Genomic DNA, 26338 nt, shown 5'->3' on the forward strand with positions numbered 1-26338 from the left:
CAGAGATACTGACACAGACACACACAGACACACACTCAGACTCACACAAATACTGACACAGACGCAAAAATACTGACAAACACACACAGATACAGATAAACACACACATACAGATTCTGATACACATGCTCATGCACACACACACTCACTCACAGACACACATAAACAAATACTGACACACACATACACAGAGATACTGACACAGACACAAATACTGACACACACACACACACAGATACTGACACAGACACACACACAAATACTGACACACATACACACAAAGATACTGACACACACAGACACACAGATACTGACACACACACACTCAGTTACAGGGTTCGGGACCCAGTTATCTCCCCGGGGAGAAGCCTTGCCCTGCCGGGAGCCGTGGTCTGTTCCCGCTCGGTTGCTTCCCGCTCCGCTGATGGGTATTGGCAGTACTTCCCACGGTTCGCTGCCCCTGGAGAGTCTCCAGCTCCGGGGGCTATGGAGGGAAGGGAGGGGTGGGCATGCGGCAGCGCGGTCCGGGCGAGGGCTTTATAAGGGGGCCGTGAGCAGGGAGAGGGGGCCAGCCAGCAGAAGCCAATGGAGAGGCGACTCAGGCAGGACTCGGAAGCCAGGAGGCCGAGCGGCCGGCCCCAGGGCAGGGGCGAGGAGCTCGGCTTCTCCTCTTCGTCCTCCTCCTCGGACGGCGGCTGCGAAACCCGGCGCCTGGGAGCCAAGGGCCGGCGGCACTCGCGCTCCTGGGCCGACGTGCGGAGCCTGGGCGAGGCCGAGGCCGAGACCGGGACCGGGTCCTCCGCTCCGGAGGAGGAGGAGGAGGGCACGCCCGCCGCCCGCCATGGGGCGCGCCCTGGCTCCGAGCAGCTCAGGAAGGCCAAGTCGATGGAGGTGGTGTCGGTGAGGTGGGGCCCGGTGAGGGGAGGCCTCGGCCCTCAGGCGGCAGGGCTGACGGAGGCGAGGGAGCGGATGGTGCGGCAGAAGGTGAAGTTTTCCCACTTCCTGGACGAGATAACCACCCAGGTGTTGAGCCCGGCCACGCTCAGCGCCCTCAACCAGCGGCCGGCGCCGGCGGACAAGCCGCAGGGCCGGCGGCAGCCGGCGGACGAGGCCTGCGCCGGGAGGCCGAGGACCGGGGCGTCGGAGCCCGGAGCCGGGCAGGACAGGGATCCGGGCCGGCGGGGGGAGCAGCCCGAGCCCAACCGATGCCACCGACATCGGGTCCCGCCAGCCCCGGGAGCGAGGGGCCCCGGGCCGCTCACCGACTCCGACTCCGACTCCAGCTCCGAGGCCTCGCTCATGCTGGAGGGAGAAGCGTCACCACGCTCTGACGGCCAGCACCCGTTCCAGGTAAGGAGAGGAGGGCTGAGGGTACTGGCAAATCCCACCGCACCACCCCACCCCACCCCACCCCACCCCACCGCACCACCCCACACCACCTCACCCCACACCACCACACCCCACCGCACCACACCACACCCCGCCGCACCCCACCGCACCACACCACACCACACCCCACACCCCACCCCATCGCACCACACCACACCACCCCACCACCGCACACCACCACACCCCACACCCCACCCCACCACAACGCACCACCGCACCACACCCCACCGCACCACACCACACCACCACACCACCGCACACCACCACACCCCACACCCCACCCCACCACAACGCACCACCGCACCACACCCCACCGCACCACCCCGCACCACCGCACCACACCCCACCGCACCACCCCACACCACCTCACCCCACCCCACCCCACCGCACCACCGCACCCACACACCACCCCACCACACCACACCCCACCGCACCCCACCACACCACACCCCCACCACCCCACCGCACCACACCACACCACACCCCATCCCACCGCACCACACCACACCCCACCGCACCACCCCACACCACCACACCCCACCCCACCCCACCGCACCACCGCACCCACACCACACCCCACACCACCCCACCACACCACACCCCACACCCCACCACACCACACCACACCCCACACCACACCACACCCCACCGCACCACGCCCCCACCACACCCCACAGATAGAGTGATGTGGAGAGGATGTTTCCTAAAGTCGGGGAGTCTCGGACCAGAGGGCACAGATAGTGGATGTAGAACATAGAGAGAACATAGAATAGTACAGCACAGTACAGGCCCTTCAGCCCACAATGTTGTGCCGACCCTCAAACCCTGCCTCCCATATAAGCCCCCACCTTAGATTCCTCCATATACCTGTCCAGTAGTCTCTTAAACTTCACGAGTGTATCTGCCTCCACCACTGACTCAGGCAGTGCATTCCACGCACCAACCACTCTCTGAGTAAAAAACCTTCCTCTAATATCCCCCTTGAACTTCCCACCCCTTACCTTAAAGCCATGTCCTCTTGTATTGAGCAGTGGTGCCCTGGGGAAGAGGTGTTGGCTATCCACTCTATCTATTTCTCTTATTATCTTGTACACCTCTATCATATCTCCTCTCATCCTCCTTCTCTCCAAAGAGTAAAGCCCCAGCTCCCTTAATCTCTGATCATAATGCATACTTTCTAAACCAGGCAGCATCCTGGCAAATCTCCTCTGTACCCTTTCCAATGCTTCCACATCCTTCCTATAGTGAGGTGACCAGAACTGGACACAGTACTCCAAGTGTGGCCTAACCAGAGTTTTATAGAGCTGCATCATTACATCGCGACTCTTAAACTCTATCCCTTGATTTATGAAAGCTAACACCCCATAAGCTTTCTTAACTACCCTATCCACCTGTGAGGCAACTTTCAGGGATCTGTGGACATGTACCCCAAGATCCCTCTGCTCCTCCACACTACCAAGTATCCTGCCATTTACTTTGTACTCTGCCTTGGAGTTTGTCCTTCCAAAGTGTTCCACCTCACACTTCTCCGGGTTGAACTCATCTGCCACTTCTCAGCCCACTTCTGCATCCTATCAATGTCTCTCTGCAATCTTTGACAATCCTCTACACTATCTACAACACCACCAACCTTTGTGTCATCTGCAAACTTGCCAACCCACCATTTTACCCCCACATCCAGGTCGTTAATAAAAATCACGAAAAGTAGAGGCGCCAGAACAGATCCTTGTGGGACACCACTAGTCATAACCCTCCAATCTGAATGTACTCCCTCCACCACCACCCTCTGCCTTCTGCAGGCAAGCCAATTCTGAATCCACCTGGCCAAACTTCCCTGGATCCCATGCCTTCTGACTTTCTGAATAAGCCTACCGTGTGGAACCTTGTCAAATGCCTTACTAAAATCCATATAAATCACATCCACTGCACTACCCTCATCTATATCCCTGGTCACCTCCACAAAGAACTCTATCAGGCTTGTTAGACACGATCTGCCCTTCACAAAGCCATGCTGACTGTCCCTGATCAGACCATGATTCTCTAAATGTCTACAGATCCTATCTCTAAGAATCTTTTCCAACAGCTTTCCCACCACAGACGTAAGGCTCACTGGTCTATAATTACCCGGACTATCCCTACTACCTTTTTTGAACAAGGGAACAACATTCGCCTCCCTCCAATCCTCCGGTACCATTCCCGTGGACAACGAGGACATAAAGATCCTAGCCAGAGGCTGAGCAATCTCTTCCCTCACCTCGTGGAGCAGCCTGGGGAATATTCCGTCAGGCCCCGGTGACTTATCCGTCCTAATGTATTTTAACAACTCCAACACCACCTCTCCCTTAATATCAACATGCTCCAGAACATCAACTTCACTCATATTGTCCTCACCATCATCAAGTTCCCTCTCATTGGTAAATACCGAAGAGAAGTATTCATTGAGGACCTCGCTCACTTCCACAGCCTCCAGGCACATCTTCCCACCTTTATCTCTAATCGGTCCTACCTTCACTCCTGTCATCCTTTTTTTCTTCACATAATTGAAGAATGCCTTGGGGTTTTCCTTTACCCTACTCGCCAAGGCCTTCTCATGCCCCCTTCTTGCTCTTCTCAGCCCCTTCTTAAGCTCCTTTCTTACTTCCCTATATTCCTCAATAGACCCATCTGATCCTTGCTTCCTAAACCTCATGTATGCTGCCTTCTTCCACCTGACTAGATTTTCCACCTCACTTGTCACCCATGGTTCCTTCACCCTACCATTCTTTATCTTCCTCACCGGGACAAATTTATCCCTTACATCCCGCAAGAGATCTCTAAACATCGACCGCATGTCCATAGTACATTTCCCTGCAAAAACATCATCCCAATTCATACCCGCAAGTTCTAGGCTTATAGCCTCATAATTTGCCTTTCCCCAATTAAAAAATTTTCCTGTGCTCTCTGATTCTATCTTTTTCCATGATAATTATAAAGGCCAGGGAGCGGTGGTCACTGTCCCCCAGATGCTCACCCACTGAGAGATCTGTGACCTGACCCGGTTCATTACCTAGTACTAGATCTAGTATGGCATTCCCCCGGTCGACCTGTCCACATACTGTGACAGGAATCCATCCTGGACACACTTAACAAATTCTGCCCCATCTCAACCCTTGGAACTAATCAGGTGCCAATCAATATTAGGGAAGTTAAAGTCACCCATGATAACAACCTTGTTATTTTTGCACCTTTCCAAAATCTGCCTCCTGATCTGCTCCTCTGTATCTCTGCTGCTACCAGGGGGCGTATAGAATACCCCCAGTAGAGTAACTGCTCCCTTCCTGTTCCTGACTTCCACCCATATTGACTCAAAGGAGGATCCTGCTACATTACCCACCCTTTCTGTAGCTGTAATAGTATCCCTGACCAGTAATGCCACCCCTCCTCCCCTTTTTCCACCCTCTCTATCCCTTTTAAAGCACTGAAATCCAGGAATATTGAGAATCCATTCCCGCCCTGGTGCCAGCCAAGTCTCTGTAATGGCCATTACATCATAATTCCATGTATGTATCCAAACTCTCAGTTCATCACCTTTGTTCCTGATGCTTCTTGCATTGAGGTACACACATTTCAGCCCTTCTACCTTACTGTCTTTACACCGTTTGTTCTGCTTCTCTTTCCTCAAAGCCTCTCTGTATGTTAGATCTGGCTTTACTCCATGCACTTCTTTCACTGCTCTATCGCTCTGGGTTCCATCCCCCTCGTAAATTAGTTTAAACCCTCACGAACCATGCTAGCAAACCTACCTGCAAGGATATTGCTCCCCCTCGAGTTCAGGTGCAACCCATCCAATCTGTACAGGTCCCACCTTCCCCAGAAGAGATCCCAATGATCTAAAAATCTAAAACCCTGCTCCCTGCACCAACTCCTCAGCCACGCATTCAACTGCCATCTCCTCCAATTCTTACCATCTCTGTCACGTAGCACTGGCAGCAATCCTGAGAACGCCACCCTTGAGGTCCTGTTCTTCAGCCTTCTGCCTAATTCCTGAAACTCACACTTCAGGACCTCATCCCTCTTCCTGCCTATGTTGTTGGTCCCAACATGTGGAGAGGATGTTTCCTGTTGGGGGTGAGTCTAGGACCAGAGGACACAGTCTCTGACTAAAGGGCCATCCATTTAGAACAGAAATCGATTCAGAGGATTTTCTTTAGCCAGGAGGTAGTGAATCTGGAATTTATTGCACGGGCATTGTGAAGGCCAGGCAGAGGTTGATAGGTTCTTGATTAGTTGCAGGGAGAAGGCAGGAGAATGGGGTTGAGAGGGATAATAAATCAGCCGTGATGGAATGGCAGAGAGAGACCTGTTGGGCTGAATGGCCTAATTCTGGTCCAGTGTCTTCTGATCAATCCATAACCACAAAGATTCCAATCTAATTTAGTCCCACAAAAGAATTGCACCTGGGTCAGTCCCCTACACCCTATCTGTGTCCCTCACGGTTCTATACACCTCTATAATGTCACCCCTCAGTCCCCTACACCCTATCTGTGTCCCTCATGGTTCTACACACCTCTATAATGTCACTCCTCAGTCCCCTACACCCTATCCGTGTCCCTCATGGTTCTATACACCACTATAAGGTCACTCCTCAGTCCCCTACACCCTATCTGTGTCCCTCATGATTCTACACACCTCTATACAGTCATCCCTCAGTCCCCTACACCCTATCTGTGTCCCTCATGGTTCTACACACCTCTATACAGTCACCCCTCAGTCCCCTACACCCTATCTGTGTCCCTCATGGTTCTACACACCTCTATACAGTCATCCCTCAGTCCCCTACACCCTATCTGTGTCCCTCATGGTTCTACACACCTCTATACAGTCATCCCTCAGTCTCCTGTGGAGTAATGTCCCAGAATGTCCTACCTCTCTGTCAAAGTCAGTCCCTCAAGTACTGGTAACATCCTTACAAATCTCCTCTGCGCTCGTTCTAGCTTCATGACATCTTTTCTATAACAGGGCAACCAAAACTCAACACAGTCGACCCAAGTTTCGTACAACGGCAACATAACATCCCAGCTCGGGTTCTCAGTGCCCTGTCCAATGAAGGCCAGCATGTTAATGACGTTCCTTGCCGTCCAGTCTACCTGTGATGCCACTTTCAGGGAACCTACCCGCACACGTGGGCGCCTCTGTTCTCCAACACTCCCCAGGGCCTTCGTGTTTTTCATGATGTTGGCTTAACGATATGATAACACGTAACAAAATATCTGACCGTGATTCATCCACAAAAATTGATTGGTTGTGTCACAGCCTCGTATGGCCTTGGACGGGAAAGTCCATCGCAGCAAAGCGCTCCCCACCACTGAGCACATCTGTCCAGAGCAGTGTCACAGGAAAGCAGCATCCATCATCAGGGACCCCCACCACCCAGGCCATGCTCTCTTCCATTGCTGCCATCAGGAAGGAGGTCCAGGAGCCTCAGGACCCACAGCACCAGGTTCAGGAACAATTATCACCCTTCAACCATCAGGCTTCTGAACCAGTGTGGATGACTTCACTCACCCCAACACTGAACTGTTCCCACAACCTACGGACTCACTTTCAATGACTCTTCATCTCATGTTCTCAATATTTATTGCTTATTTATTGATTATTGTTATTTTTTTTGCTTCTTTGTGTTTACTGAGAATTGTTCATTCATTATGTGCTGTGGTATGACATCATCATTATGTGCTGTGTCGTGTGACATCATCGTTATGCGCCATGCCGTATGATGGGGGCGATCGTGGTCGTTCTGTGACCATGATCATTCGTGGCAAATTTTTCTACAGAAATGGTTTGCCATTGCCTTCTTCTGGGCAGTGTCTTTACAAGATGGGTGACCCCAGTCATCATCAATCCTCGTCAGAGATTGTCTGCCTGGAGTCAGTGGTCACATAACCAGGACTTGTGATGTGCACCGGCTGCTCGTACGACCATCCACCACCTCTCCCATGGCCTCACGTGACCCTGATCGAGGGGCTAAGCAGGTGCTACACCTCGCCCGAGGGTGACCTGCAGGCTCGCACCTTACACCTCCTTTGGTAGAGACATATGTCCATCCTGCCCCCCAAGTACTGTGAATGCCCACAAGAAAACGACTCTCTGCTTTGTAAATGGTGACATATCTGTACTTGGATAATGAATTTAATTTAAACTCTGCACTAACTTGCAGAGGGAGGTATGAAGGCTTAGATCACCGTCAAAGTGGGAGAGTTTAAGGAGCATTTTGAAAGTTGGTGGGGAGGGGTGGGAGAAGAGACGTGAACAGGTTCAGGGAAGGACCTGCTGAATTTTGAGGCAGGCACAGCACCGGATGGTAGAGATTGGCAGCTTGGCGTGCAGATGAGATTGAGAGCGCCATGGTAGCGAAAACACTCGGCAGGTCAGGCAGCATCTGCAGAGAAGAGCAATGGGTCAGATACCCTTTGCCAGAAGTGGGAAAGAAATAAAGAGTTGGTTTGAAGTTATGGGGGACAGGGCGGAAAGGAGAAAGGGAGTGCCTGTGATACCAGGCCACAGGTGGGTTAATGGGGATGGTTTGAAGATGGTTCTGCACCTCTGGCTGTGCGGTGAGTTTACCGATATCTAAGGATGTACCCAGCAAGAGGAAAGCGGTCTGGAGAGGCTGGGGTGGGGTCAGAGCACCCAGCAACCGAGAAGGAAGGATTGTAAAGCCAAGGGCTGGCGGGCCGGGGTGATGTGAAAAGTTTACTGGCAAGGTTACGGGGCTGATAACCAGTTTCTCTGTCTTTCTGCAGGAGCTGCTGACAGACCCTATGAAACTACAGTAAGTCTGTAAGGATCCTCCTCGTGCCAGTAGGCTTGTCAGGAGGCAGAACGACGACGTGGCTCAGCGCCGGAATCGATCCAGTCCCTCCCCTTGAGAAATCAATCTGCCATTCGGTCCCTCTGCCGCAAACTGTCTTCTCTGGCCCCTCTCTGTAACTCTCGCTCCCCCCCACCCCCCGTGTGCCCTTTAAGCCACCCCCCCAAACATAGACCAGCACAGTACAGGAACAGGCCCTTCGGCCCACAATGTTGTACTGAACCAATTAAATTAGTAATCAAATGATCAACTGACCGAATCTCTTCATCCGACAGGAAGTCCACATGCCTGCATTTTCCTCACATCCCTGTGCCAAACAAGCGTCTCTCAATAGCCCCCACTGTATCGGCCTCTACCCCCACCCCAGGCAGCGCGCTCCACACACCACCCACTCTCTTTCCGTTCTCTCACCCTGCTTGGAATTTTCTCCGCTCTCTGGGAAAATTAGCTTCTTCAGAACCTCCGGCAGCACAAAGCTGCAGGAGGAACGGTCAGCGTCAACGGTGCAGGAGTAGGCCATTCAGCCCTTCGAGCCAGCACCGCCATTCACTGTGATCATGGCTGATCATCCACAATCAGTATCCAGTTCCTGCCTTATCCCCATAACCATTGATTCCGCTATCTTTAAGAGCTCTATCCATCTCTTTCTTGAAAGCATCCAGAGACTTGGCCTCCACAGCCTTCTGGGGCAGAGCATTCCATATATCCTCCACTCTCTGGGTGAAAAAGTTTTTCCTCAACTCTGTTCTAAATTGTCTACCCCTTATTCTCAAACTGTGGCCTCTGGTTCTGGACTCCCCCAACATCGGGAACATGTTTCCTGCCTCCAGCGTGTCCAATCCCTTAATAATCTTATATGTTTCAATCAGATCCCCTCTCATCCTTCTAAAATCTTGTCTGTGTTGCTTTGGATTTCCAGCATCTGCAGACTCTCCCGTGTTCACACTGTACTCTTGCCGTCTCCTCTTTGACTGTCTGCGCTGGAAGCCTCTTTTCGCTTTGCACGTTTCAGGGCCTTTCAGCTGGAATAACATATTCACAAAGTATTTATCAAACAAACAATGCAGCTCAGAGTGCTTTACAATGCAAAAAAGAAGCAAACATTAGAATAAAAGACCAAAATGTTTTAGTTGAAACCAAGGTTAAATAAATAAATAGGTTTTGAGCTCAGTGTTGAGCACATTTTTTCCATCCGCCACAGAAAGCAGGATTTCTCAGTGGCCTCCCATTCCCATTCCAACGTCAGTCCATGGTCTCCTCTGCTGCCACGATGAGGCCACACTCCGGTTAGAAGAGCAACACCTTATATTAGGTCTGGATAACCTCCAACCTGATGGCATGAACATCGATGTCTTAAATTCGGGTAATGGCCAACCCTCACTTCCTTCACCATTCTAATTTCCCTCTCTCACCTTATCTCCTTACCTGTCCGTCACCCCCCTCTGGTGCTCCTCCCCCTTTTCTTTCTTCCATGGACTTCTGTCGTCTTCCTTCTCCAGCCCTTTAGCTCTTTCACCAACTGACTTCCCAGCTCTTCATGTCACCCTCTCCCCTCTCCCGGTTTCACCTTGTACTCCTTCCTCCCCCACTCCCAACTTCTCACTCTCACCTCTTTTGCCCTTCCTTTCCAATCCTGAAGAAGGATCCTGGCCCGAAACATCGACTGTTTATTCATCTCCAGAGATGCTGCCTGACCAACTGAGTTCCACCAACATTTTGTGTGCGTTGCTCCAGGATTTGAGCTGATGTTTGAAGGTGTTAATCCAGTTTGCATCATTTACAGTTTTAGGTACTGAATTCCATAGTTAAGGAACTCCTTTACACTAAATACAGGGACAGTACAGGCCCTTCAGCCCACAATGGGCTGCCAAAATGGCTGCCAAAAACCCTTCCCTCCCACATTTCCATCATTCACGAGCCTAGCTAAGAGTCTCTTAAATGTCCCTGATGTATCTGCCTCCACCACCACACCTGACAGGGTGTTCCTCACACCCACCACTTTCAGTGCAAAATAACTACCTCTGACATTTCCCCCCCCCCCCCCCACGAATGCTTTGTTCCAATTACCTTAAAATTCCATCTCCAAGTATTCGCCATTTCCACCTAGGAGAAAGATTCTGACTGTCCACTCGATCTGTGCCTCTTCTCATCTTGTATACCTCTATCAAGTCACCTCTCATCCTCCTTCACTCCAGAGATAAAAGCCCCAGCTCGCTCAACCATTCCTCATAAAATATGCTCTGTAATCCAGGCAGCATCCTAGTAAATCTCCTCTGCACCCTCTCTAAAGCTTCCACATCCTTCCTATACTGAGCAGATGCATACTTTGATTTTAAATAGGACCGATCAAGTGTGACAGTGGAACCAGAGGAGATAGCTGAGGTACTTAATGAATATTTTGCTTCAGTATTCACTACCAAAAAGGAGCAGTAGATGTAGTGTATATGGATTTCAGCAAAGCATTTGATAAGGTACCCCATGCAAGGCTTATTGAGAAAGTAAGGAGGCATGGGATCCAAGGGGACATTGCTTTGTGGATCCAGAACTGGCTTGCCCACAGAAGGCAAAGAGTGGTTGTAGTCGGGTCATATTCTGCATGGAGGTTGGTGACCAGTGGTGTGCCTCAGGGATCTGTTCTGGGACCCTTACTCTTCGTGATTTTTATAAATGACCTGGATGTGAGAGTGGAGGGATGGGTTAGTAAATTTGCTGATGACACAAAGGTTGGGAGAGTTGTGGATAGTGTGGAGGGCTGTCAGAGGTTACAGCGGGACATTGATTGAATGGAAAACTGGGCTGAGAAGTGGCAGATGGAGTTCAACACAGATAAGTGTGAGGTGGTTCATTTTGGTAGGTAAAATATGATGGCAGAATATAGTATTAATGGTAAGACTCTTGGCAGTGTGGAGGATCAGAGGGATCTTGGGGTCCGAGTCCATAGGACACTCAAAGCTGCTATACAGGTTGACTCTGTGGTTAAGAAGGCATACGGTGCATTGGCCATCATCAATCGTGGGATTGAGTTTAAGAGCCGAGAGGTAATGTTGCAGCTATACAGGACCTTGGTCAGACCCCACTTGGAGTACTGTGCTCAGTTCTGGTCACCTCACTACAGGAAGGATGTGGAAACTATAGAAAGGGTGCAGAGGAGATTTACAAGGATGTTGCCTGGATTGGGGAGCATGCCTTATGAGAATAGGTTGAGTGAACTCGGCCTTTTCTCTTTGGAGCGACGGAGGATGAGAGGTGACCTGATAGAGGTGTATAAGATGATGAGAGGCATTAATCATGTAGCTAGTCTGAGGCTTTTTCCCAGGGCTGAAGTGGCTAACAGGAGTGGGCACAGTTTTAAGGTGCTTGGAAGTAGGTACAGAGGAGAAGTCAGGGGTAAGTTTTTTATGCAGAGAGTGGTGAGTGTGTGGAATGGGCTGCTGGCGACGGTGGTGGAGTCGGATACAATAGGGTCTTTTAAGAGACTCCTGGATAGGTACATGGAGCTTAGAAAAATAGAGGGCTATGGGTAACCCTTGGTAATTTCTAAAGTAAATACATGTTTGGCACAGCATTGTGGGCCGAAAGGCCTGTATTGTGCTGTAGGTTTTCTATGTTTCTAAATTTTACACTGAACTTTGAACTGTGCCCTCCCCCCAGGGTCCTACAAGAAGAGAACAAGGACAGGGACAGACTCCACTGTCTGACCTGTGCCACGAGTCAGATGGAAGAGAAGGACTCGGAATTCCAGTCTGGTCACGAATACCAGGACTCTGAGCTGTGTCGAGCCCGGGTGGAACATGGTGACCTCAGGGAGCTGTTCTCCAGGTAACTACACAGGGAGAGTCAGAAAGATCCAGCTGAGGAGTCTTGGCCCGAAGCATCGACTGACTACTCTTCTCCATAGACTCTGCCTGAATTTCTCAGCAGCTTGTGCGTGTTGCTTGGATTTCCAACATCTGCAGATTTTCTCTTTTTTGCACAAGCTGATGGGGTAGTTAAGAAGACGTTTGGTGTGTTGGCCTTCATTAGTCGGGGGTTGTGTTCAAGAGCTCTTAAGTTACAGCTCTATAAAACCCTGGTCAGACCACACTGGGAGTATTGCGTTCGATTCGGTCGCCTCATTAGAGGAAGGATGTGGAAGCTTTAGAGAGTGTGCAGAGGAGATTCACCAGGATGCTGCCTGGATTAGAGAGGGTGCAGAGGAGATTTACCAGGATGCTGCCTGGATTAGAGAGGGTGCAGAGGAGATTCACCAGGATGCTGCCTGGATTAGAGAGGGTGCAGAGGAGATTTACCGGGATGCTGCCTGGATTAGAGAGGGCGCAGAGGAGATTCACCGGGACGCTGCCTGGATTAGAGAGGGCGCAGAGGAGATTTACCGGGATGCTGCCTGGATTAGAGAGGGTGCAGAGGAGATTCACCGGGATGCTGCCTGGATTAGAGAGGGCGCAGAGGAGATTTACCGGGATGCTGCCTGGATTAGAGAGGGCGCAGAGGAGATTCACCGGGACGCTGCCTGGATTAGAGAGGGCGCAGAGGAGATTCACCGGGACGCTGCCTGGATTAGAGAGGGCGCAGAGGAGATTCACCGGGACGCTGCCTGGATTAGAGAGGGCGCAGAGGAGATTCACCGGGACGCTGCCTGGATTAGAGAGGGCGCAGAGGAGATTCACCGGGACGCTGCCTGGATTAGAGAGGGCGCAGAGGAGATTCACCGGGACGCTGCCTGGATTAGAGAGGGCGCAGAGGAGATTCACCGGGACGCTGCCTGGATTAGAGAGGGCGCAGAGGAGATTCACCGGGACGCTGCCTGGATTAGAGAGGGCGCAGAGGAGATTCACCGGGACGCTGCCTGGATTGGAGAGGGCGCAGAGGAGATTCACCGGGACGCTGCCTGGATTGGAGAGGGCGCAGAGGAGATTCACCGGGACGCTGCCTGGATTAGAGAGGGCGCAGAGGAGATTCACCGGGACGCTGCCTGGATTAGAGAGGGCGCAGAGGAGATTCACCGGGACGCTGCCTGGATTAGAGAGGGCGCAGAGGAGATTCACCGGGACGCTGCCTGGATTAGAGAGGGCGCAGAGGAGATTCACCGGGACGCTGCCTGGATTAGAGAGGGCGCAGAGGAGATTCACCGGGACGCTGCCTGGATTAGAGAGGGCGCAGAGGAGATTCACCGGGACGCTGCCTGGATTAGAGAGGGCGCAGAGGAGATTCACCGGGACGCTGCCTGGATTAGCGAGGGTGCAGACGAGATTCACCGGGATGCTGCCTGGATTAGAGAGGGTGCAGAGGAGATTCACCGGGACGCTGCCTGGATTAGAGAGGGTGCAGAGGAGATTCACCGGGATGCTGCCTGGATTAGAGACCATGTCTTGAGTGAGCTTGGGCTTTTCTCTCTGGAGTGAAGGAGGATGAGAGGTGACTTGATTGAGGTGTATGAGATGATAAGATGCACAGATCGAGTGGACAGCCAGAGAGTTTCTCCGAGGGAGGAAATGGTTTATACCAGTGGGTGTAATTTTAAGGTGATTGGAAGTAAGTATCGGCGGGGGGGGGAGGTGTCAGAGGTAGGTTGAGAGTGGTGGATGTGTGGAATGTCCCGCCAAGGGTGATGGCAGAGGCAGGTACATCAGGGACATTTAAGAGACTCTTAGAAACATGGGTGATAGAAAAATGGAGGGTTATGTGAGAGGGAAGGTGAGATTGATCTTGGAGTAGGTTAAAGGGTCAGCACGACATTGTGGGCCGAAGGGCCTGTACCGTCCCTGTATTTAGTGCAAAGGGGGATCTAGTCCTTGGACGGTCAGGCACTTTTCCAAGGGTTGAAATGACTAATATGAAGGGGCATAAATTTAAGATGATTGGAGGAATGTCAGAGTTTTTACACAGAGAATGGTGGGTGTGAGCGTGTTCTTTGTCGCTTGTTGTGTTCTGTGCTGTTGTGGGTACGTTACGTTGGCTCCAGAAGCTGTGGCTGCCCCCAGCACGCGCTCTGATCGTGCTGGTCGTTGACAGAAACGGCAGAAATTTCACTAACAAATAAACTTGACTTCTGAAACTTCGGCAGCCGCTATTGGGGGGAGGGGTTGAAAACGTGCGAACTCCTTACAGGCAGGAGTGGGATTGAACGGGGCTCACTGCTGCCGTAATAACGTTTTGCTGCTGTGTCGCCCCGCAGAGGGGCAGTTAAGATCTGACCTGTACCTCGATCTCCGTCCTGCAGGTTGCAGCATCACCTGTCCCGTGCACAGCAGGCCAACAGGACCATGGAGCAGAAACTCGAGCAGATCGTGAGTGTCGGAGGGAGGAAAGTGGGGATTGGGGGGGGGGGTGACTGGTTGGGATCAGCCACCCAAAGGTGGGGAAGCACCCAACACCATCCTAATAGACCACGTGATCCCCGTCACTTTCTCATGGACCTCAGGTATGGGTTAGTATTGGTTGGAGATTCCCTTCAAAAAGACTTTAGAGCAGAATTAGGCCATCCAGCCCATCATGTCTGTTCTGCCATTCAATCATAGCTGAATTTTTTCCCCAAGCCCGTTCTCTCCGTAACCCTTCACCCTCTCACTCAGGGGTCCCCAACCTTTTTTGCACTGCGGACCCGTTTATTATTGACAATATTCTTGCAGACCGGCCGACCCGGGGGTGGGGGGGGGTAGGGTTGCCAACGGACAAGAGTAGCAGTCAAATATGTTGTGTTTACCCTGAGAAAGACTACAATGACCATGAAGCCTTGCACGGGCACCAGTATGCACGCGTGACTTGTGCATGTGTGCACGTGCTGATTTTTTTTTGACAAAACGTTTCTGGCGATTCTGTTTGATTGGGGGGGGAGGTGTTAATCACGACTGGAATATAGGTGATAAGTGGCTAATACACTCGATTTTGTTTCTAAAAGGTTTTATCTAACGAATTTAATATTAAACACACAGCGCATATTTTCCTCGCATGATTATAGTGATAAGTCAATTATAAGTCACATAAGTCAATAACATCATAACATTTTAAGTAACGTTTGGATATTAAGCACACAGTACATATTTTCCCTCTATGAACATATAAAATCATTGTAACACACCAATATTGCTGAATCAGTAGGAGCCCCGGGCTTGTTTTCCTGCAACAAGATGGTCCTATCGAGGGGTGATGGGAGACAGCGATACTCGAAGGGGGTTCCTGATGTCCAGTCTATTCTGCAATTTAGTTTTCGTTGCATTCATTGCAGAAAACTCCTCGTCACAGAAAAATGTTAGAAATGGAAGCAATGTTTTCAGTGCTTTCGTGGCTATCTCAGGATATTTAGACTTGACTTTGATCCAGAATGCTGGCAGAGATGTTATGTCAAACAGACTTTTCAGCCCGCCGTCATTTGCAAGCTCGAGGAGTTGATCTCCTTCCCGCGCTGACATGGATGACGCGCGGGTAATGACTCAACAGTGCGTGACAGGGAATGAGGAAAGGTGCAGCTGACTCCTATCGCCAAATCATATCGTTTCCTCGCGGCCCGGTAGCAGGGGACCGCTGCTCTTACTGATCTCTCCCTCTCTCCCTCTCTCCCTCTCTCCCTCTCTCCCTCTCTCCCCCCTCTCCCCCCTCTCCCCCCTCTCCCCCTCTCCCCTCTCTCCCCTCTCTCCCCCCTCTCCCCCCTCTCCCCCCTCTCCCCCCTCTCCCCCCTCTCCTCCCCTCTCCTCCCCTCGACGGGGGCTGGGGGGTGGTGGAGGCAGATACATTAGGGACAGCTAAGTAACTCTTAGATTGGCACGTGGATGATGGAAAAATGGAGGGCCATGCGGGAGGGATGGGTTAGACTGATCATGGGTGAGTTAGAAGTTCAGCTGAAGGGTCTGCACTGAGCTATCTCCTGTAATAAAGCTGATTTTGGTTCTGAAAACTGTCACATGGCCTCCCCCCCCCCCCCCGATGGGAGTGGGACAAACGGTCCATGGGCAGGGTGGGTGCGACCCTTCATGACGTTACTGGCCCTTTTCCGGCACCTGTCTGTATACATGCCCTTGCTGGTGCCAGCGATGTGCTGGGCAGGTTTGACAGCTGTTGTAGAGACGTCCTGTCCTCTGCCTGGCATCACTTTATGGTTTTACAATCAATCAGATACAGAAACAGGTTTAATGTCATTGGCATGTGAATTATTTTGCTCCATTGCAGCAGTACTTTGCAATACGTAATAATTTAACAAAACTATATACTACTATTAGAAATATACATGAAGTTAGTAAGTAGTGCAAAAAGAAAGAAAAAATACTGAGGTAGTGTTCATGAGTTCATTATCCATCTCAAAATCTGATGGGAGAGGGGAGGAGTTTATATATACCATCTTATGTATTTATATTTATTGTGTGTGTTTTTTTGTGCTGCTTCAGATCCGGAGTAACAATGGTTTTGCTCTCGTTTCACTCCCGTGCTGGAAATGACACGAAACCATCTTGAATCTTGAACCTTCAGCCTGTTGTCATTCCAGGTCTCAGATATGGAGGAGGAGAGGACGAGTTTCAACAGGAGGATCAGTGATCTCACCCACAGACTGTCCAGCGCGGAGAAGACCATCGGGGGGCTGCAGAGAGTAACCGTGAGTCCCCTCAATTAGCAGCTGGGGAGGGGGCAGGCAATCGGCCGGCTGACCCACAGCTTTGGAAAGGGCAATGCTTCTAACCTGCTGTACTGTTGCAGGGGCAAAGAGCTTCCTAAACTAATCCCACTGCCCCACTCTCTCCCCACAGCCCCGTGTCAGTCCCCACACTAATCCCACTGTCCCACTCTCTCCCCACAGCCCCGTGTCAGTCCCCACACTAATCCCACTGTCCCACTCTCTCCCCACAGCCCTGTGTCAGTCCCCACACTAATCCCACTGTCCCACTCTCTCCCCACAGCCCCGTGTCAGTCCCCACACTAATCCCACTGTCCCACTCTCTCCCCACAGCCCCGTGTCAGTCCCCACACTAATCCCACTGTCCCACTCTCTCCCCACAGCCCCGTGTCAGTCCCCACACTAATACCAGTGTCCCACTCTCTCCCCACAGCCCCGTGTCAGTCCCCACACTAATCCCACTGTCCCACTCTCTCCCCACAGCCCCGTGTCAGTCCCCACACTAATCCCACTGTCCCACTCTCTCCCCACAGCCCCGTGTCAGTCCCCACACTAATCCCACTGTCCCACTCTCTCCCCCAGCCCTGTGTCAGTCCCCACACTAATCCCACTGTCCCACTCTCTCCCCACAGCCCTGTGTCAGTCCCCACACTAATCCCACTGTCCCACTCTCTCCCCCAGCCCTGTGTCAGTCCCCACACTAATCCCACTGTCCCACTCTCTCCCCAGCCCTGTGTCAGTCCCCACACTAATCCCACTGTCCCACTCTCTCCCCACAGCCCCGTGTCAGTCCCCACACTAATTCCACTGTCCCACTCTCCCCACAGCCCCGTGTCAGTCCCCACACTAATCCCACTGTTCCACTTTCCCCCCACAGCCCCGTGTCAGTCCCCACACTAATTCCACTGTCCCACTCTCCCCCCACAGCCCCGTGTCAGTCCCCACACTAATCCCACTGTCCCACTCTCTCCCCACAGCCCCGTGTCAGTCCCCACACTAATTCCACTGTCCCACTCTCCCCCCACAGCCCCGTGTCAGTCCCCACACTAATTCCACTGTCCCACTCTCCCCCCACAGCCCCGTGTCAGTCCCCACACTAATCCCACTGTCCCACTCTCTCCAATGCCAGTAAAACTTCACCTTCATCTTTCTTAAGTACAGGCCCAGAGGTGTCAAACGTTCTTCCTACGTTAAGCTGTTCGTTCCGACGATCTTGCAATCTTTGTCTGGACCCTCTCCTGGGCTGTCATGTCCTTCTGTAGTCAAAGTGCCCAAAAACCCTCACAATATGCCCAGTGTGGTCCAATAAATAGCCTGATGGGACAAGGGCCAAAGTCAGGCAGATGGGACCAGCTGGGATGGGGATCCATAGCTAGCAGGAGGGGATAGGCTGAGAGACCATTTTCTGCACTGAACGGCTCCCTAACCTGCCACCCTTCTCTGTTGTAGGAGCGGGTGCTGAGGCCTCAGCTCTGCTGCGGTGAGGCCAGCCCACAGCCCACAGCCTTTCTGGACATCGATAACTCCAACCGGTTGGCAGCTGAGTGGGAGGCCGTAGGCCCTGGGAATCTTGGCCCCGCAGCCCCGGAAATCTGGGCCAACCACCAACAACAGGAGGAGGAAGCGGAGGAGGAGGGGTCGTTGGTGTCTGAGGCCCCACGGCCTGGCTGGGGCCTGTACGCCGAGGCCCCTGACTGGCTGTCTGCCGCCCAGGAGCATGGCCCGAGTGTGCCTGGCAGCCTGAAGCTGACTCCCGACGACCCGTTCGGGCCCCTGGTTCCTGAGGGAGAGCCGACGGTGGCAGGCGGCAAAGGCCGGTGGGAGGCCGCCAGTGACGGGCGGCAGCGATGTCCCAGTCCGCGGCTGTGGGCATCAGTACGCGATCCATGGCTGAGGCCTGAGGCTGCTGTTGGCTGTTGGGCCCAAGGCAGGGGTAGGCCCGAACCTGGCCTCCCCTCACTGCCGGGAGACCGCGCCACAGCCTGGCAGACTGGGACGGCGGGCCGGGCCATGTGTCGGGCCCAGCAATGGGTAGGTGAACAGCCGGCGGACGTGCAGGGGCAAGGGTGGCAGGGCCGCGGATGGTCCGGAGCAGATGGGGTGGTGACGGCCGCCACCGCCCAGCGCCCTGGCCGGGACTGGCTGCCACCTCTGCCCCAGGATCGCGACCGGAGGGAGTCCAAGCCTCCCAAGGCCCAGTGCCGGGGAAGGCTGGAGTAAAGGCGGCCCCTCTTCTTCACCCTGAAACCTCCCGAACTTTCAAACCGTCCCTCCTCCCGTCCCCAGGAACTGCTTCCCTGTCTCCAGCCACACAGGGAGGAAAGTCACCCAATTCCCCTTCAACTCTCAGAGAGGTACATCACGTTTAGAGACCCATCGGCCCATTCAGTCCATGCTGACCCTCACTCACACATTTAAACTGATCCCGCATTCCCACCAACGCATGAAGACAATTAACCCCACAGTCCCACACACCGTTGTGGTGGCAGGGTACTGGAGCTCCTGGGCAGGGGGAGGAGGGGGTTGTCCCACACAGTCACGGGGAGAACATGTAAACTTTACACAGACAGCGGCGGAGTTGGAATCGAACCACTCTCCACGGGATTCACAGGACACAGAGGGGGAAGTTTCCGTTGAGGGATGAAAGTTAGGGTGGGTGGGGATGGGGGTCTGGTGCAGAGATGTGATATTGTCGGCGAACAGCAGATGGAAGGAGCCTGAATGCGTGCGGACAGCAGCGGTGGGGTGGAATCCGCTGGATTGCAGGGAAGAATCAGGCCAGCAACGGGACAGGAATCTTTTGTAAAGCCCTGGGAAAATGGGGAGGCGAAGATTTGGCAAAGTTATTTCCCATGGTAGGGGATTCTAGGACAAGAGGGTACGACTTCAAGATTGAAGGACGTCCATTTAGAACAGAGATGTGGAGAAATCACTTTAGTCAGAGGGTGGTAAATCTGTGGAATTTGTCACGAGTGGCTGTGGAGGCCAAGTCACTGGGCGTATTTAAGGCAGAGATAGATAGGTCCTTGATTCACCAGGGCATCAAAGGGTATAGGGAGAAGGCAGGGGAATGGGGATGACTGGAAGAATTGGATAGCAGAGCAGACTCGATGGGCCAAATGGCCTTCTGCTCCACATATTCTGGTTTTATGTCTTACGGATTCACTGACTCTGCCTGGAGCCAGCACAGTCACAATAAGCTGAATTGTGTCCGACCGACCCAGGATCTTCCCAAAGACCGGCAGGAGAGCGGATTCCGCTGGGAGTCATCCACGAAGGATTCCCCTGGGATGAAACACCATGGGGTTGCAGTTTCATAATGTATCCTCTTGGGCAGACGTCCAAGTACGAGGGAGTGGTATCCCCACTACCATCTACCTGAGGTTTAGCTCAGGGCTTTGAAGCAGAACGGCAGTGAATCTCTCCTGTCACATTTCTCTCCCCATTGCTGTTGGTGTCTGTTGGGCTGTGTTTGTCCTTCCCTGTAAGTAGAACAGAGAATGTAGAAAATTACAGCACAGTAGTGGCCATTCAGCCCACGATGCTGTGCAAACCCTTTAAACTACTCCAAGATCAATCTCTCCTTCAAAGCCCCCCATTTTTCTTTCATCCAAGTAGCTATCTAAGAGTATCTTAAATGTCCCTAATGTATCTCCCCTACCACCACCTCTGGCAGGGCGTTCCATGCACCCACCAATCTCTGTGCTGTGTAAAAACACCTATCTCTGACATCCACCCCACCCCCCTATACATTCCTCCAAACACCTTGTATTAGCCACTTCCACCCTGGGACAATGTCTGTGGATGTCCACTCAATCTTTGCCTCTTATCATCTTGTACACTTCTATCAAGCCATCTCTCATCCTCTTTCACTCTAAAGAGTGAAAACCAAGTTTGCTCAAACTCTCCTCACAGGACATGCTCCCTAGTCTAGGCAGCATCCTGGTGAATCTCCTCTGCACCCTCTCTAAAGCTTCCACATCCTTCCTGTACTGAGCTGACCAGAACTGAACACAATACTCCAAGTGTGGTCTGACCAGGGTTTTATAGAGCTGCAACATTACCTCATGGCTCTTGAACTCAACCCCCTGACTAACGAATACCAACACATTATGCATCTTCTTAACTGAGGGACCTGTTGCTTGTTGCATCCGAGCTGTCTCGATACACAAGCCAGGGCAGTACGATATGCAGAGCAAACTGATCCCCATATAGCAGGCTTCCCCCCGCCCACGTCTGATGAACCCAAGCGAACGGCAGAGACTGATACATTTTGGCACCAACCATGTCGCGTGAGTTGCCAGTCAACGTTGAACTCCATGAGCGTCCATGGTTAACAAGAGCATCCCAAGGGGGGTTATGAGTGTTCGTGGAGAGCAAAAGATTCCCAAGGAGGTTGTGAGTGTCTGGTGCTCATTATTCGTAACGAGTTCTTGTCAGCAATCATTGAAGAGGCCAGCGATCGCCAAAACAACAACAAAGTCAGAAAGTTCAAAGTAAATTTTATTATCAAGGTATATGCATATATGTCACCGGAAACAACCATGAGATTTGTTTTTTGCGGGCATGCAGAGGAAAATTAAGAAATACAATAGAATAAATGAAAAACTATTCATAAGCAAAGACTGAGAAACAACCGGTGTCCAAAAGAAGGCGCATTGTGCAAATTAAAAATTAAACGATAATATTGCGAACTTGAGTTGTAGAGTCTTTGAAAGCGATTGTGGAATCAGTTCAGAGCTGGGGTGAGTGAAGTTTTCCACGATGGTTCAGGAGCCTGATGGTTGTAAAGTTCCAAAGTTTAAAGCAAATTTATTATCAAAGTGCGTACATGGCAACATATACAACCCTCGGATTCATTCGCCTGTCGGCATTCACAGTAAAGCAGTAGGATTTATGAAAAGTGATACAATAACAAAGACAATGAAACAACCAGTCTGCACGTCGATGATTACTATAAGACATAGCATAGTAATCCCATTTGGCCCATCAAGTCTGCTCTGCTATTCAATCATGGCTGATTCCTTTTCCCCTCTTCAGTCCCGCTCCCAGCCTTCTCCCTGTAATCTTTGATGCCATGGCCAATCAAGAACCTGTCAATCTCTGCCTTAAACCTGGGCACTACAGCTGCCTGTGCTAATAAATTGCCCAAATGCACCACCCCATGGCTACAGAAATTTCTCTGCATCTGTTTTAAATGGACGCCCCTCTACCCTGAAGTTGTGCCCTCTTGTCCTAGACTCCCCCACCATGGGAAATATCCTTTCCACATCTACTCTGTCTAGACCTTTCAACATTCGAAAGGTTTCAATGAGATCCCCCCTCATCCTTATAAATTCCAGCGAGTGCAGACCCAGAGCCATCAAACGTTCCTCGAATGATAGCCCTGTCATTCCCAGAATCACCCCTCTCAAATGCCAGCACATCTTTTCTTAGATGAGGAGCCCAAAACAGTTCACAATACTCAAGGTGAGGCCTCACCAGGGTCTTATAAACCCTCAGCCTCACATCCTTACTCTTGTGTTCTCGAAATGAATGCTAACATTGCATTTGCCTTCCTCACAACTGACTCTACCTGCAAGTTCACCTTTAGAAAGTTCTGCACAAGAACTCCCAAGCCTCTTTGCATCTCACATTTTTGGATTTTCTCCCTGTTTAGAAAATAGTCTGCACATTTATTTCTACTACCAAAGTGCATGAACATGCATTTCCCAACATTCTTGCCCATTCTGTTAATCTAAGTCATTCTGTAGCCTACCTGTTTCCTCAACACTACCTGCCTCTCCACCAATCTCCGTATCATCTACAGACTTGGCAACAAAGCCATCTATTCTGTCATCTAAATACCATTATAAACAGCATAAAAACCAACGCCGACCCCTGTGGAACACCACTAGTCACTGGCAGCCAACCAGAAAAGGATCCTTTTATTTCCACTCGCTGCCTCCCACCAATCAGCTAATACTCTAACCATGCCAGTAACTTTCCATGGCCTCCTAACTTTGTAAGCAGCTTCATGTGTGGCACCTTGTCAAAGGCCTTCTGAAAGTGCAAATATACAACATCCACTGCATCCCCTTTATCTACCCCACTTGTAATCTCCTCAAAGAATTCCAACAGGTTTGTCAGGCAGGACTTTCCCTGTTACTAAAGAGCTGACATCATGGCTGCTGGAGAAGGGGTTCTGAGTTTTGTGAATGGATGTAAAATGGTGTGCTGAGATTGTTTGATTAAAACACAAATCTACAGTAGAAAATCTGTTTTCACGTTATAAGAAACATATCTCTTATGATACTTCTCAAAATACATACCAGTCAAAGTTCAAAAAGATCAAAGTAAGTTTTATTATTAGAGTACATTTATGTCACCATGTACAAGCCCGAGATTCATTTTCCTGCTGGCAAATCTATAGAATAGTAACTACAACCGGATCAATGAAAGATCGAGTAGAGTGCAGAAGACAACAAACTGTGCAAATGCAAATATAAATAAATAGCAATAAATAACGAGAACATGAGATAAAGAGCCCTTAAAATGAGATCATTGGTTGTGGGAACACCTCAATGGATGGGCAAGTGAGTGTAGTTATCCCCTTTTGTTCAAGAGTCTGATGGCTGAGGGGGAATAACTGTTCTTGAACCTGGTGGTGCGAGTCCTGAGGCTCCTGGACCTTCTACCTGATGGCAGCAGTGAGAAGAGAGCATGGCCTGGGTGGTGGGGATCTCTGATGGTGGATGCTGCTTTCCTGCGACAGTGTTTCATGTAGATGTGCTGAATGGCTGGGAGGCCTTTACTGGGCCAAATCCGCTACCTTTTGTAGGATTTTCTGTTCAAAGGCATCAGTGTTTCAATAAGATTGAAAGAGCAGAGAAAATTTCCAAGGATGTTGCCGGGACTTGAGGACCTGAGTTACAGGGAAAGGTTGAACAGGGTAGGACTTTATTTCGTGGAGCGTAGGAGAATGAGGGGAGATTTCATCGAGGTATACAAAATTATGCAAGCAAGCCTTTTACATTGAGACTCCACATTTCACTGCATGTTTTGATATTCGTGACAAATGAACTAATCTCAGTTTAAAATCATATCTTGCGTTTCTTCTGGAGGTTGTGTTTTGGAGCTGTGTGTCATCGTCCCTGTACACAAACATACTTGTGGATGTGACAGTGAACTTGACTTTGACTTTGAGTGGAAGGGCGTAACATGAGTGAGATTGAGATGCCGTGCCTCAGGGAGATAAGGGAGGGGATGGGACTGATGACATTGCCCCAAAGTTCAAAGTGCATTCATTATCAATGTATGTAAATCTTATACAACCCTGAGATTCACCTTCTTGCAGGCCTCCACAAAATAAAGGAACACAACAGAATCCACGAAAAGACTGTTAAACATCCGATGTGCGATTAAAAACAACAAATCGTGTAAACAATTTTTAAAAAGTAAGTGAATAGAACACAGAACAGGAACTGCAGTGTCCCCTGAAAGTGAGTGTACAGCCAGAACCAGTTCAGGGCTGAGGGGAGAGCTGGTCGCTGCAGGCCGGAGTTTCAGATTCAGTTCAGGGCTGACATGAGCAGAGCTCCCCGGAGTAGTGAGCTGAACACCAGGTCATCCTTCACCCTCAGCTCCAATGCCTTATTCCTTTAGTAGGGGGCTAGCACAGAGCTGAGGAGCAGAATGGCCTCCAGTGAACGTGTAACTGACAGGGGGAAACGGCCTCCTTTTTGTCTGAGAACAGTGTTCACGAAGACATTTATTTTGGAATTTTACTGAGCCAACTGGGGTATGACGACTGGTTCCACGTTTGAGTAACACTGTGTCCGTGGAGAAGGGAGGATAATCTGTCACCTTCCCAGTTCAACACTTTTCAGCTGATAATGTTTTCTATTAAGGGAGAAGTTAACCCTGGTTAAAATTCACAAACAAACACAAATCCAAGTTAGATTTATAATTTTTCACTCTGCGAATTCCCCATAACTTATCCTACAGATAAAGGGATGGAGGATTCTGTGTGTGTGTTTTTCTATTGTGACAGGGTCCTGAATTACCCCTATGAACTGTGTTCATTTACCCCTACTAGTTGTGCTTTTGAAAAGGGAGAGAGAGTTATTTAACATCGATATCTTGTTTTGAAGAGAGAGAGAGAGAGACAAAGACTAACGTTGGACTGTCACTTTAAGGCACTGGAATTAACTTTTGGATTTCTGCTGCGTTGGAGACAGCACCGAGCAGCTCGTAAGTTGCTATGGTGACCGAAGGCGTTATTTAATGGACACTCGGTGTTATGATTTTCGACAGGTTGTTGACACTTCTCAAGGACTTTTGCCTGCTTGTATTTCTTTCACAGAGAGAGGAAGGAGGAGTTATTTGAATGACAGTTGATGCTCAGCACGGGAAGATAAAATAGGAGGTCAGATGATAGGGCTCAGACACATGATCTGGACACTGAATGAGCATTGTTGTGCCTGCAGGAAAAGTGGATTTTGGAGGACTGATCAGGTGGATCGATCCATCGCTCTTGCAGTGAAAAGGAAAGTGGTTGACTGGTGGGGAGTTGTCCATGTGTTCACCCTCGCCTGGGGGATAGCTCCACCACAGAAAACTGGTCCCCTTTGTTAAAGTCACAAGGATTTTGAAGGACAACAAGAAGATCGACGGTGTCAGCTCACCTGAAGACTCAAATCTCTCCCTCTCTCTCCCTCCATCACTACTCAACTCAATACCACGAACTGAACTGAACTGAACTGATCTTTACTCATCATCGTAAGACTGTATCTTTTTACCCCTAGACTTGAAGAAGCTTGATTTTTCATACATATATTTCCACACTTACTGATATACTTATATAAATAAATAAATATATATATATATATATATATATATATATATATATAATCATTGCTGACCAGTTTGATTTATCTACATTTATATCACTGTATTGCGTGGTTACTAATAAATATTAGTAGTTTATAGCAATATGAGACTCCAAAGTGTTTTCCATCTCTGCTGGTTCTTTATTCCTGTCACAGGTTACGTGACACTATGTCTGTGTGCGTGTATGTATATGTGTGTGTGTGTATGTAGTTCGTGTATGTCTGCCTGTCTGTGTTTAGGTGTGTGTGTGTGTGCTCACATAGCACGTAGACCATAAGATATAGGAGCAGAAGTAGGCCATTCAGCCCATCGAGTCTGCTCCCCCATACAATCATAGGCTGATCCAATTCTTCCAGTCATCCCCACTCCCCTGCCTTCTCCCCACACCCTTAGATGCACTGGCTAATCGAGAACCTATCTATCTCTGCCTTAAATACACCCAATGACTTGGCCTCCACAGCCACTTGTGACAACAAATTCCACAGATTTACCACCCACTGACTAAAGTAATTTCCCTGCATCTCTGTTCTAAATGGACGTCCTTCAATTCTGAAGTTGTGCCCTCTTGTCCTGGACTCTGCTACCGTGGGAAATAACTTTGCCATATCTAATCTGTTCAGGCCTTT

General features: G+C 50.5%; 1 protein-coding gene across 1 annotated transcript; it reads left to right on the top strand.

Annotated features, from left to right (window-relative positions):
- The first annotated feature begins 578 nt into the window (after positions 1-578).
- Positions 579-19468, top strand: LOC134339818 (uncharacterized). Its single transcript, XM_063036640.1, has 6 exons — positions 579-1350; positions 8172-8200; positions 11891-12058; positions 14460-14526; positions 16716-16823; positions 18291-19468. Exons 1-6 carry the CDS (start codon positions 586-588, stop codon positions 19059-19061), a joined length of 1908 nt encoding a protein of 635 aa, XP_062892710.1. The 5' UTR covers positions 579-585; the 3' UTR covers positions 19062-19468.
- The last annotated feature ends 6870 nt before the right edge of the window (positions 19469-26338 follow it).

Source organism: Mobula hypostoma, chromosome 30, assembly GCF_963921235.1.
Source record: "Mobula hypostoma chromosome 30, sMobHyp1.1, whole genome shotgun sequence".
NCBI classification, from domain to species: Eukaryota; Metazoa; Chordata; class Chondrichthyes; order Myliobatiformes; family Myliobatidae; genus Mobula; species Mobula hypostoma.